This window comes from Capricornis sumatraensis, chromosome 13 (assembly GCF_032405125.1).
Source record: "Capricornis sumatraensis isolate serow.1 chromosome 13, serow.2, whole genome shotgun sequence".
In the NCBI taxonomy this organism is placed as follows: Eukaryota; Metazoa; Chordata; class Mammalia; order Artiodactyla; family Bovidae; genus Capricornis; species Capricornis sumatraensis.
In genome coordinates, this window is record NC_091081.1 from 85,869,459 (window position 1) to 85,881,665 (window position 12,207).

At 43.7% G+C, this 12,207-nt stretch overlaps 1 protein-coding gene across 7 annotated transcripts in view; it reads left to right on the forward strand.

The window, feature by feature from the left end:
- The first annotated feature begins 1,179 nt into the window (after positions 1 to 1,179).
- Positions 1,180 to 12,207, forward strand: part of QKI (QKI, KH domain containing RNA binding) — a 156,554-nt gene continuing 145,526 nt past the window's right edge. For all 7 annotated transcript variants that reach the window (XM_068985237.1, XM_068985238.1, XM_068985240.1 and 4 more), the window contains exon 1: positions 1,180 to 1,339. In XM_068985237.1, the coding sequence (XP_068841338.1) occupies positions 1,198 to 1,339 (142 nt within the window). In that variant the 5' untranslated portion in view covers positions 1,180 to 1,197. The remainder of the gene's footprint in view (positions 1,340 to 12,207) is intronic.

The following is a 12,207-nucleotide window of genomic DNA, read 5'->3' on the forward strand; positions in this document are numbered from 1 at the left end:
CCCGAAAGTCCCCCCGTGAAGCAACAGGACGTTAAAAAAAAAAATTTGTTTTTGGTGGGGTGGGGGCGGGGAGGGTGGCTGAGTGGCTTTTAAAAAACCGATAGTAACGGGGGAAGGGGACGGGGCCGTGCGGCGGCGAGCGCGGCCCTGACACGCCGTAGCGCGTCCCGCTGGAAATCCCACTCCCCCTAACGCCACAGCCCGACCGCGCCCGCCAGGAAGAGCCGGCCCGGCGGCGCCCCCTCAGCCCCCACACGCCCCCGTCCAAAACACCGCCGCCGCCCTCTCCTGTCCAGCGGCCCCGCAGCGGCCCCTCCCTCCGCTCTCCGCTCGCCCGAAGCGGCGATCCCCCGGCCCGGCGCCCAGGCCGGGCTTCCGTGCGCCGCCTCCGTCACGCCGGCCGCCGCCGTTCCCCTCAGGCCGCCTGAGGGAGACGGCGCGGCGGCGGCGGCGGCGGCGCCTGGGCCGGGGGCCGCGGGGGGCGGCGGGAGGAGGAGCGCGCCGGCCGGGCCCCGCTAACGGCCGCCCTGCGCGGCCCCGCCCGCCGCCCGCCCCCGGCCCTCCCCGCGCCGCCGCCCCTCCCCCCGCGCCGCCGCCGCCGCCGCCGCCGCTGGCAGCGCCGCCTGAACTGAGGCGAACTCCGCCGCCAAGTGAGTGAGGAGGAGGAGGCGGCGAGGAGGAGGAGGAAGAGGAGGAGCGGAGTCAGAGCGCGGCGGCAGCGGCAGCGGAGAGGCGGCCGCGGCGGGGACCAGCCCAGAGAGACCCCGAGCCCGCGGCAGAGGCGGCGGCGGCGGCCGAGCGGGCGCGACCAGCCGAGCGAGCGAGCGAGCGAGCGGGCGGGCGAGCGGCGGCGGCGGCGGCCCGGCTCCTCCTCGTCCGGCGCCGAGCGGCCCCGCGCCCGCACTCGGCCCGCGGAGACCCGCCTCCCGCCCGCCGGCCTCGTGAGGGACGCGCCGAGCCGGCGGCCGAGGAGCGGCGGCGGCGGGCCGGGAGCGCGTCGGGCCGCGGGCGGAAAGTGCCTGCGGGGGCGGGGAGAGCGCGGCGAGCGCGCGGTCCGGCCGCCCGGGCGCCCGGCGCGGGAGCGGAGCGGAGCGGGACGCCGAGTCCCGAGCGGCCGGCGGCCGGGGCTCCCCGCCCCTCCCTCCCTCTCCGGCGGCGGCGGCGGCGGCGGGTGGAGTGAGCTGCGGAGCCTGGAATATGGTGGGGGAAATGGAAACGAAGGAGAAGCCGAAGCCCACCCCAGATTACCTGATGCAGCTGATGAACGACAAGAAGCTCATGAGCAGCCTGCCCAACTTCTGCGGGATCTTCAACCACCTCGAGCGGCTGCTGGACGAAGGTGAGTCCTGCCCGGCCCGGCCCCTCGCGGCCCGCGCCCGGGCGGCGGCCCCTCTCCCCGGGACCCGACGCCCGCTGGAGTGTGGGGAGGGCGGGAAGGTCGCGCGGCCGCTGGCGGGGGGACCGTGCGCCCGGGGCCGGCGAGGCCCGGGCGGGGCGCACGGAGGCGGCGCCGAGGCCGGGGGGCGCGGGGCGGGCGGGCCGGGGCCGGGGCCGAGGCTCGGGCGGGACCCGCGGGCGGGACGCCCCCCCTCTACCCCGGGCTCCCTCAACCCGGCCCGGCCCTGCGCCGCTGGCTCCCCGGCGGGTGCGCTCGGGGAGGCTGCGGGGCCGCCGCCTCCCGGCCCGGCCTCGAGCTCCGCGACGGCCCCGAGCTCCGCGGGCCTCCTGGGGAGCAGCCCGGCCTCGCCCGCCCCTCGCCTCGCGGGCGCCTGAAGGACACCGGCCTCGGGCCCGCTGCCGGAGGGGCCGTCCCCCCTCCGCCCCCCAACGGAGGTCCTGGCGGTTCTCCGAGTGGGGCTTGTGCTTTTGTTTTTGGAAGTTTGCGCAGCTTGTAAATACTCGAGGGGACCGAGGAGCATGGGGCTGGGTGAATTGAAAGGCATCCCAGAGCCCACCGAAAGTACAGCCGCCGTGGCCGAAGGCGAGAACAAAATGACAGCGGAAAGGACTTTTCTGTCCTTTTGTTTGGGGAAGCGAGCCCCGTCGGGGAGTTTTAAGTTCACTTTCGGGGGGGTTGAACGCGAAATACCGCGAGGACGCGTGCGGGCGGCGTCCGACTTGGAGAGAACTTGGGCGGAGAGCTTTTCCCCGGGGCCGCGGCCGCCTCGGTGTGTAGGACAGGAAGCCGAGGCGCCCGAAAGGGCGAAGACGGAGCGAGCAAAAGTTTGCAGCAGAGCTTCGTCGGCGGAGAGCTGCGAGGAGCGAGGACCTCCGAGGACGTGCGTTCTGGCCGACTCGAGGAGGGCTCGACCGAGATTCGCCGGCGCGGCCGGGCCGGAGCGTCCCCGTCCGGGGGCGTTTCCGTGGCCGCCAGGAGAAAGGCGACCACCACGAAAGGGGTCATTTTTGAAAATCGAGTAGCGTGGAGTTTCTTTTTTTTTTTTCTGCTTAGAAGCATCTCCGGGAGGACTGTTTGAAGAAAACGGAAAACTGCTGCATAGCGATGAACATTGGATTGTAGGTTTTTCGCAAGGATTTTGAGAGATTTTTAGAACAGACCTGGGAGAAAGGAATCTGAAGGTTGGGGAGTTGGAATGTCACGCAAGAACAAAAGACCGGAAATATCTGCGTGATGAAAGGTGGTTGAAGAAGCATCCCAGGAGCTTTGGTTACCATGAAAGTCTCAGAAACAACTCGAAAGCTAGAAAACTGTTGGATATTACTGTGTACTTTTTTTTTTTTTTTTTTTGGTGTGTGTGCTTACATGTTAAATATACAGCAGTAGATAGATCTTATTGAGATGAGTTTTTTTCACCCCGTAGTTGAAACAGCAAATCTGTTCACATCAAATTGTTCCGGGGAAAACTTGAGCTGTGCCTTTAAGGAGTTCTGCTTTTCCTATTTGTGTTGGCATTTGAAAGATTGTGGAGGCAGAAAACTTTCTGGAATGTCAAAAAAAAAAAAAAATTGCTGGAACTCTTAAATTGAGTATTTCCAATTGTGGGCGCTAAGGGGCGCCAGTTATTTTTTTTAAGCATAAGAGATGTTTGGAGCAAAATGTGTAACATTGTCAGTTACCTGACCTACATTAAATTTAGTTGAAACTTAAATCATAGGTCATTTTGTCATTGTGTCCATATATATATTTGAAAATACTTAGGAACAATTTTATCACATTTCATGTGATTTCATGAATTCCACATGTGCTATGGAAGTAATAACGCTATTTTTTCTTGGCATATTTTGATGCATTTAAAGTTTTAGTAGTATTCGTAAAAGCTTTTGTTAAGCTTTTTCTTTAAGCCTAGTTGTATAGAAGAAATCCTTTATAGTCATTAAAATGAAAACAGGCTTTGATTATATTAGGGTTAAAGTTAAGTTGCAGTCTGAATTAAAATGTTGGATTCAGTAAGACAGCATAAGAGATTATAAAAAGTTTGCAACTGTTTTCTCCTCATTTGTACTACTTAAAGTAAATAATTTGAGTTTCTCTGACTAGTTTTGAAAGATTTCTCATTTGTAGTGTTATGTTGGTCTGAAATCTCTAAATGGTAATTGAAGTTGGTTCTAACCTTTGGCGTGATAATTTTTAATCTTCTAAATCTAGAATTCCAATTATGTCCATTATTTCTAACAAAGGTTTGTTTGTTCGTTTCTCTCTGTTTGGAAATAGTAATCGTTTGAGTTTTAAATGTTGTAAACCACTGGTTGAGGAGGAAACAGTCTGAGTAATATGTATATTTTATTTTTATTATGGTTTGCTTCATCTCTTTCTCAGTCTCTGTTGAGTTTTAGCCTTTTTAACTCCTCAGCATGAAGAATGCTCCTGTATAGTGGCTAGGATGTTTAAAAAGGGACAGCATAATGACTAGGAAGTTGGATTGTTTTTTATCAGACCAGTACAAACAGGGAGGAAAAGGGGTTATTCCTTAGTGTGGAATAAGCTGCTTCCTGTAATTGTTAGCCTTTTTATGAACTTAATTTGACTTAAGAAAAATATTGGTTTCTGAAGTTCATCACGTTTTTATCTGTGCTGGATGATTTGATTCTCAAATTTGGCAAGTTGTCCTTTACTCCTTTGTGGCCTATCATTGTGCAGAACAAATTAATCTGCTTGTTTGTGGTTAGGAATTACAATTTTCTTTGTCCATATGATTGAAGAATTCTTTTTAAATTTAGTTAAAACTAAATTTTATTTCAGTGATTAATGAAGATATTGCATTTAATGACAGTAGTATCTTCTGATAATTGGAAGTTTTGAATGAGTAGTAATTTTATTTTGAAATATTTTTCAAAAGCATTAAAACTTTTTTCTGGTCAATTTGAGAATATGTATTTGGCCAGTTACACATTGGGGATTTCTGTGTTCTAGATTTCGTTTGGTTGATTAAAACTTGAATGCTTTAGAGTGAGCATTTTAATTTTATGCCAAGTTAACCTTTAGTTTATATTTTGACTGTGGACTGTGAACAATCTTTTTTTGTTTACTGTGTTGGTTTTTTTTTTGTTGTTGTTGTGGGGCAAGGTGTCAGGTTTTTCTCTGAAGTAACTTAATTTAGCATGGTTGCTTTCTTAGGTTGTTGAATGCATTCTGGGTTGGACCAGTCTCACGAAAGACATAGCATCAGTTGATAATTCTGATACTTAGTCTTCCATTGAGATAGAGACGATCACAGATAGGTTTGAGGTTTTAAAGTGTTAAACTGCTCTTCCTTTAAAGAGAAGTTTTCCACTGAACCGCTGTGGAACTATTCATGGGAAAGAATAGGTTTTTTTTTTTTTCGTGGGGTGGGGAACCGTCCCTTGTGAAAGTGAGACTTAAGCAGAAACAGTATTTGAATGCAAATTCTGTTTTAATAAATTATTGCAATTTAGAATTGAGACAGCATAAAAGTAAAAATAAAATCACTCCACTTAAAAATCCCAAATAGGGGGAAATGGAGATCTAGAGATATTAAAATTAGATTTTGAGTTTTCAATTTTAGGCAGATATGAAAATTAATGTGAATATATGGTATAGTTTTTAAGGAAGGGTAGCCTAAATCTTTTTATTGTGGATAACTGAAAAAGTACTGTGTGGTTCAGAAAAAGCAAACATGTTAGAGTCCACATTAGTGATCTGAAAAATTTGTGTTCACTTTCTCATGTTCTTTTTTGAGGTTGAGGGGTGAGGAGAGATATGAATTTTCTTTTTGACCTCAATTTATTTTTTCTCACTTGTTTCCTCTCCCTTGAAAATGAGGGCAAAAAAATACATAAAACTTGCTTTTCTACTTAAACATTTTCCAGTATTAAATGTTTGTTTCCATTCGTTATGCATTCATTATTGAATGTATCATACTTTTAGTTTTCCTACACTTTATTTTTTTTGAGAAATCTTGCTCAGTTTAGAAACTACATGGTTATTTATTTTTTTGTATTGAGAGGAATTTTGTTATATAACTTTATTATAGTTGGTTGTTTTTTTTTCCCCCGAGGAAGCATTGTTGACAATAATCAGTATCTGTGACAAACTGATTTTAAGTTGAAGTAATTAATTTGTTCTTTAGGAGCCAAGGTTGTGTTTCTGTATGCATGGACCTTTGCATTATTAGTAATGAGAAGGAAGCTAGTTTTTGTAATCAGTTTTCTCCATTATTCTTTTTTCTTCTCACCCAGGAGGTGTCAGCAGCTATAATAAGGTAATAACGGAAATGATAATTTGTATCATGGGTCATTTATTCAGCATTTGTTCAATACTTTTGAAGCTTAACTTCTCTGTAGACAGAGTGTGTATATAAAATACTTGTACGTACTATGATGCAGGTGACTTCTTTTTCTTAACTTTATCCAATTTACATGATTTTGTAGTAAATCTGTACTCTCAAGGCTGTAATGTACTTGAGTTAATAGAAATAGGTCTCACTTGCTAGTGTTTGGTATGAGCACCTTTTCTTAAATGGCTTTGAGAATATCAAGTGAAAACAAGTTAATTTTATCTTTTTAAAGCTTTGTACACATCTTATTCCTGTTGTTATCCCTGTACTAGTCACAATCCTGACGTTGAAATGCATCCGGTTTTCATAAGAACAGATGGTTTTTGGCTTCCTTCTTAAGGGAAATAGATTACTGCAACAAAGACATGAAGTGAACCCTCCTTCTCTTTCCTGAGCATGATTCAGGTGCTCCTTTTTTGAGGCCAGTAGAAGGTTTTTGTTTCGTTTTTTGACTTTTTTTTTTGGGTATTAAAGATAATTACCCCAGTGATTATAAGGGCAACTGTTTATAATCTCACTTGAACCACATTTTATTTTACTTAAGAATTTAATGCTGTTAATATACTTTAATTTATAATGATGCAGTTATAAATAAAACTTGGCCTTACTCTGTTGGAGATGTTGGAAGTGCTATGCTATTGTTAAGTTTTAGTTTTTGATTACTTAAAAGTTGGAGCCCACTGAGCAATTTTCTGTTACTTACATGTAAGCTATTGTGAGATATGTAAGGATCTATTTTAGGGTCAGCGGAAGGGGTCAATGCTTGGGCCATGTGAAGAAGTCATAGTTAAAATTATGTGCTGATTTTTTATTTACATGATTGACAGGACTTTGTCATTTTCTCTGACCCCTCTTTTTTTTGACATTGACAGTTCAATGTGAATTCTAAGTGCAAAAATGTATTTTTCTCTTAGTGAGAACTTTTAGGAAATACTTATCCTTTTTTTGAATTGGCATTTCAGTGTTGGGACTCAAAATAGCTAGGTTGTTTGATACCCAAGTAAGATTTTTACAGGTTTATTTTCATTTAATAGAAAGCAAAAATAGCATTAATCTTTTCATAGTGAGTACAGTTTGTTTTGTTAGTGTGACTCTTACGAAATTTGATTATAAATATAATCCTCCGGCCTGTGTTACGTACTACTCTCTATATAGTTATCAACATACTTAACATGGTAGTATCATCTCTTTTTTTGCCTGTCGCTGGTTTGTAACGTCATATCTCTCTTTTGTCTGTTAGAAATAGTTTCTTGAAATTGGCCACCTCACAGCCTGCATATGTGTGATCTCAGATATTTGTTGAATTAATAAATAGGTTCACACGTTAAATTCTTTTTTCATTTCTAATTTCTTTAAAATACAGGATTAAGCAGTTGGTTTTGGGTAATTAGAAAAAAAAGGTACACGTTTTTCTTAAAAATGGTATTTTTTAGAAATCTTAAAATATTTTTTGTAGTACTTGCCCTCAAGGAGCTTAATTTTATTTTACTACCATTGGTATGAATGAAAATTAGGAAGATAAAATTGCTTTACTTAAGCAGTAGTTTCTAGCCAGTCTTATACAAAGTGTATCAGTCCATAGGCAGAAGAGATCTGTCAGTGTTCAGCTCAGCTTGTGCATGTTTTGGCATTTATGGAATTATATAGGTGAACCTTCCCCTAGGCGGTTACCTATAAAGGCAACATTCAGCAGATGTGGATGTCTTGTACTCGGTGCAAAGCACAGTGTGTATGAAAGATTTCTTTTCCCTAAGCGCTGCTGTGACGTGCTCAGGATAAATAAGGACTATTTGAATGGTTTTCGTTTAGAGGAAAGCTGAGTGTAAACATATGTGGCCGTTACAGTAATTTAACACAAATAGCAGTTTTTAAGACACAGGTGTTTATTGAAGCTAAGTTAAAGTGTCATTACTTAGAAGACTGATAAATTGTAAATTTCAGTTAACTGAAATTTAATTCTCTTAAAAGGAGTCTACTTCTTTGCTTTATCTGTAACAGTGTTTAAAGTAAATCTGTCAAGAGTTTAACAAATAGCTTGTCAAAGTTAAGCATTTATCCAAAATTCTTGTAATTAACAAGGTGATGATTGTATTTAATGTTCTCAACATTTCCTCAGTTTCCTGAAGCAGAAACTCATTTCAAAACTAGCAATCCTGTCAAGCCTAATAAACAGAATTGTGTTAATGTTCATGCTGTTGTTTCATATATTGATTCTAACCTACATATTTTATTAAACTAAGTTTTGAGGTTGGTGAAATGATTCAATTTACGTTCAGCATTTCTGTCACATTACTTTTGTTAAAGCAGGATTTATCAATTTGGATGCTGTTTAAGGAGGTTGCAGTCTCAGAAACACGTGAAAGTGCAGTTAAGTCTACGAGGCGTCCTGTGCTATGCGGCCGTGGTTGTAAGGAAAGGGTGTATGTGTGTGTTTGCGTGTGTCCAAGCCTGTCTGTGTATAAAGGGAGCCATGCAGTGGATGTGAGCTGACCTTGAAATCCTTGCGCCTGGGTGCTGCAATGGTGAAGTTTAGAGCAAGGAAGTTTTTCAAAGTAAAAATCTGTCTGGCCTCAGGATTGGAATGATTATATATCAACAGTGGAAAAGAGAGTGGGCATTAAATAACTTGCTTTTGACTTTAGTGCAGGACAAGTTGTTGTAAAGATGGGGCATGATCACCTGGTCATTTGCAGATTCTTGGAGGAAAAATACACTACATACATATATTTATTACATTAAAAAGAAAGCGCTAGTAAAAAGCAAACCTTTATGCAGTTTTTACTTGAAACTTTTCCATTAACTCAATCTCATAATATTGTACAGGATCTGAAAATTCATTTACAAAGAGTGTTTGAAGAGGCTTATATGTGGAAAAAACTGGGAGAAATATGAAATATTTCTTCTTAGATGTAGTTGAGTGTAAGGCGTGCTAAAGTGATGCCAGAAGATGATGGAATTTCAGAGCTACCAGGAACTGTGAGTTGGGGGATGAGGCCTTCATTTCACAGGTGCAGAGACTGAGTTAGGGAGCCTTGTGACTGGTCCAGATCCCACAGCAGGGTGGGGGGGTCTGCGGGTTGACCGTGCTACTGCCGACAAGGAACAGAGGAAGAGAACTGCTGATGCCTTGGGTTGTGGACATGACGGGGGAAAAAAAATGAGGGTTTTCCTGATTCTGTGAAATGTTGGGCTTCAGCAAAATGCTGGTCATAGTTTTGGAGCTAGAATACACACACACTATTCAGTGGTAGATCTTTATGATAATTGAAGGGCGAATAAGAAAGTAAACACATTTTTAGAGAATTTCAACTCATTCACTTAAACTGATTAGTAGCCGAAGGATAGAGCTTTAGCTCTTAAAGTAACATGGTACAAATAAATCTAGTGAATATTGACTATTGTTTCTACTCCTTTTATTACTGTAAATTCCTATTTTTGAAAACTACTCAAGGAAACTTGTGTCAAAGTTTAATCAGTTCTGTTCAGTTCAGTCGCTCAGTCGTGTCCGACTCCTTGCGACCCAATGAATCGCAGCACGCCAGGCCTCCCTGTCCATCACCATCTCCCGGAGTTCACTCAGACTCATGTCCATCGAGTCGGTGATGCCATCCAGCCATCTCATCCTCTGTTGTCCCCTTCTCCCCCTGCCCCCAATCCCTCCCAGCATCAGAGTCTTTTCCAATGAGTCAACTCTTTGCATGAGGTGGCCAAAGTACTGGAGTTTCAGCTTTAGCATCAGTCCTTCCGAAGAACAGCTATTGTTGGGCAGTTCAAATCAGGACTATACAAACTTGTATCAGTTTCAGATTAGCATAGGTTGGTTACAAGCATAGGTAGGCAACTCCAATGGCAGCCAAAAGGTGGATGATAATAAATCCCATGGAAATAGAGCTGCCCTAGATAGACCCTGCATTCTGTTCCCGAGGCCCACATCTGGCATTTTCACTGTTTCCAGTAGATGCGAAAGAATTGAGTATAAACCACCGTTACTTACCTGTATTACGGTAATGTGTCAACTCTGATAGAATGGATAAAAGGAAGTAAAAATTTCAAACTAAGACCATATATAAGTTACTCTGAAATTAACCGCCCCTAAAAGAGTCAGACACGACTGAGCGACTGAACTGAACTGAATCCTTTATTAGTTTTGCTGCTGCTGTCACTATTGTTGCAGTGTTGCTCCCATTGTTAGAACAGGTATTCAGGTGTTGACTGTGTGTAGGCCTGTGTACACACGTGTGCCAGCATAAACATGAAAATGAATTTGTGTTTCTGTCCATATGCTAATGAGACTTACGTTGCAAAGTAGTAACAGTTCTTTGGCTAATAGACTTGGAAATCTGTTCATGACTTTACAGCTAACTGATTAGTTTGGTAATCTTCAAGATCTGTAACCTTTCTGAACCTTAGTTTCTAAGTGGAATTATCAGCTACACTGGTAACTTCAAAATGCTCAGAGGATGGGGAGACTATTATATGCAAAAGAGTTTCTTAGGCTATAAGGCAGCATCATCTAACTTCTGTCAACATTTTCAGGTTGTTTTTCATAGGATGGGCAACCAGATAAGCAAAGCAGTTTGTAGAGAATGAGAGAAGACAACAAAAAGGAGAAGGGTAAATTATCCAAATGAGTATCAGCTAGTTTTTGTGTTTAGGAGAGTCATTCACTTCAAGCATTCTGGAAGTTCAGAAGTCGCTTTATGCTGAAGTGTCTAATAAGGATTTTTTAAGAAGTGGAACTTGAGTTGGTATTAATAGGTGAATGGTATTATTAGTTGGTTTTTAATGAGGTGCATGGGAGGGTAAAGGATGTTCCAGCAGAAGGGAAAAGTGAAGTAGTATCAAAACGGTAGTGATGGGAGGTTGAAAGACTTGCATAAAAGTGTGTTTCGAGGATGTTGAGATGACAGATGCATGAAGAGAAGCATTGAGAAGGAAGAGACGAGCAGAGCCAGGAAACCAGCTTACAGCTGTATTGTGATGGGCTCTGAGCGCTGGGGTGAATGTTCAGGTTTTACTCTGTCTTGTAAGGAACCATTGATGACTTGGGTTGTATCAGGATGACATGATGAAATCTCTGGGGATAAACTAGCAAGAGTGTATAGAACAAATAGATTAAAGGAAGTAGACTTTGGACACTGTGGAGAATTAAGACAGTAGGGAATTTGGAAAGAATCTTATATTTTCTCCAGATATTTAAGAAAAAATATTTTTTGACTTTTCTGTTTTAGTTTTAACTTTTTAGAGTTTTTTAAAATGGTGTTTTAACTGAAAATAAACATAATGCAAATTATTGTTTTCTTTACTTGTAAGTTACTGTATTCATATTAAAGTATTGAGAACACATGGGGCTCATGTTTTTACCCGTCAGTCCAGTTTTTGGTTACTTAGAGTTGAACTTTGATTTCTTTGTGAATTAAAGAGAATTAAAGAAACTCTTGGTTTGGGAATCTTGGGACTTTTGGACATAGTTTGACTTAAAATTTTTGTTTCAACTGTACTTAGCTAATACTGTTAAATATATGTGTTTCATCAAGTACAGTGAAGACTTTCTGGGAACTTGACTGCTTATGTCCATTTTAGTGTGTGTGTATGTGTGTGTGTATGTTGCTTACTTGTATCCAGCTCTTTGCCACCCCATGGACTGTAGCCTGCCAGGCTTCTCTTCTGTGGCATTTCCCAGGCAAGAATGTTAGAGTGGGTTGCCATTTTCTTCTCTGGGGATCTTCCCAACCCAGGGACTGAACCCAGGTCTCCAGACAGATTCTTTATTGTCTGAGCCACCAGGGAAGCCCACACTTTAATTTATTTAAGGTAAATTAGAGATTTTGGTATTCTATCTCTAAATATTTATATATCTCTTTAAAAACAAGTTTTCTACATAGTAAATTCACACCGAACAAAATGGATTAATCCTACAATTCATGTAATAAGCAATCTGTTTTCAGATCCCCTTGTGTACCAAGTTGGTTTGATCCTGTCGGACTCTTTGCAACCCCATGGACTCTGTAGCCTGCCAAATGCTCTGTTGATGAGATTTCCCAGGCAAGAATACTGTAGTGGGTTGCCATTTCCTTCTCCAGGGGAACTTCCCAACTCAGGGATCGAACCCCATCTCCTGCATTGGCTACGTCTTGGGCGCTGCAGGCATATTTTACTGCTGAGCCACCAGAGAAGCCCCTCAGATTTCCTTTTATCTCCAGAATATTCTTTATAACTGAACTGGCTTGTGGAAATCAGAATCTGACTCAGAAGCACTCAGTGAATCTGATTGTTAGAGCTTGAAGCCTTAAATCTAGAACCATCTCTTTCTCTCTCTTTTTAATGACACTGATGTAACTTTCTTGTTACTGAGCTTGTTTTTTTATGTCTTCTTTATTACTTTGGAATTCTGAGCTAAAGATGGACAGGTTCAAGTATAACACCATGGGTGTCCCTTCTCCCTGGGGAC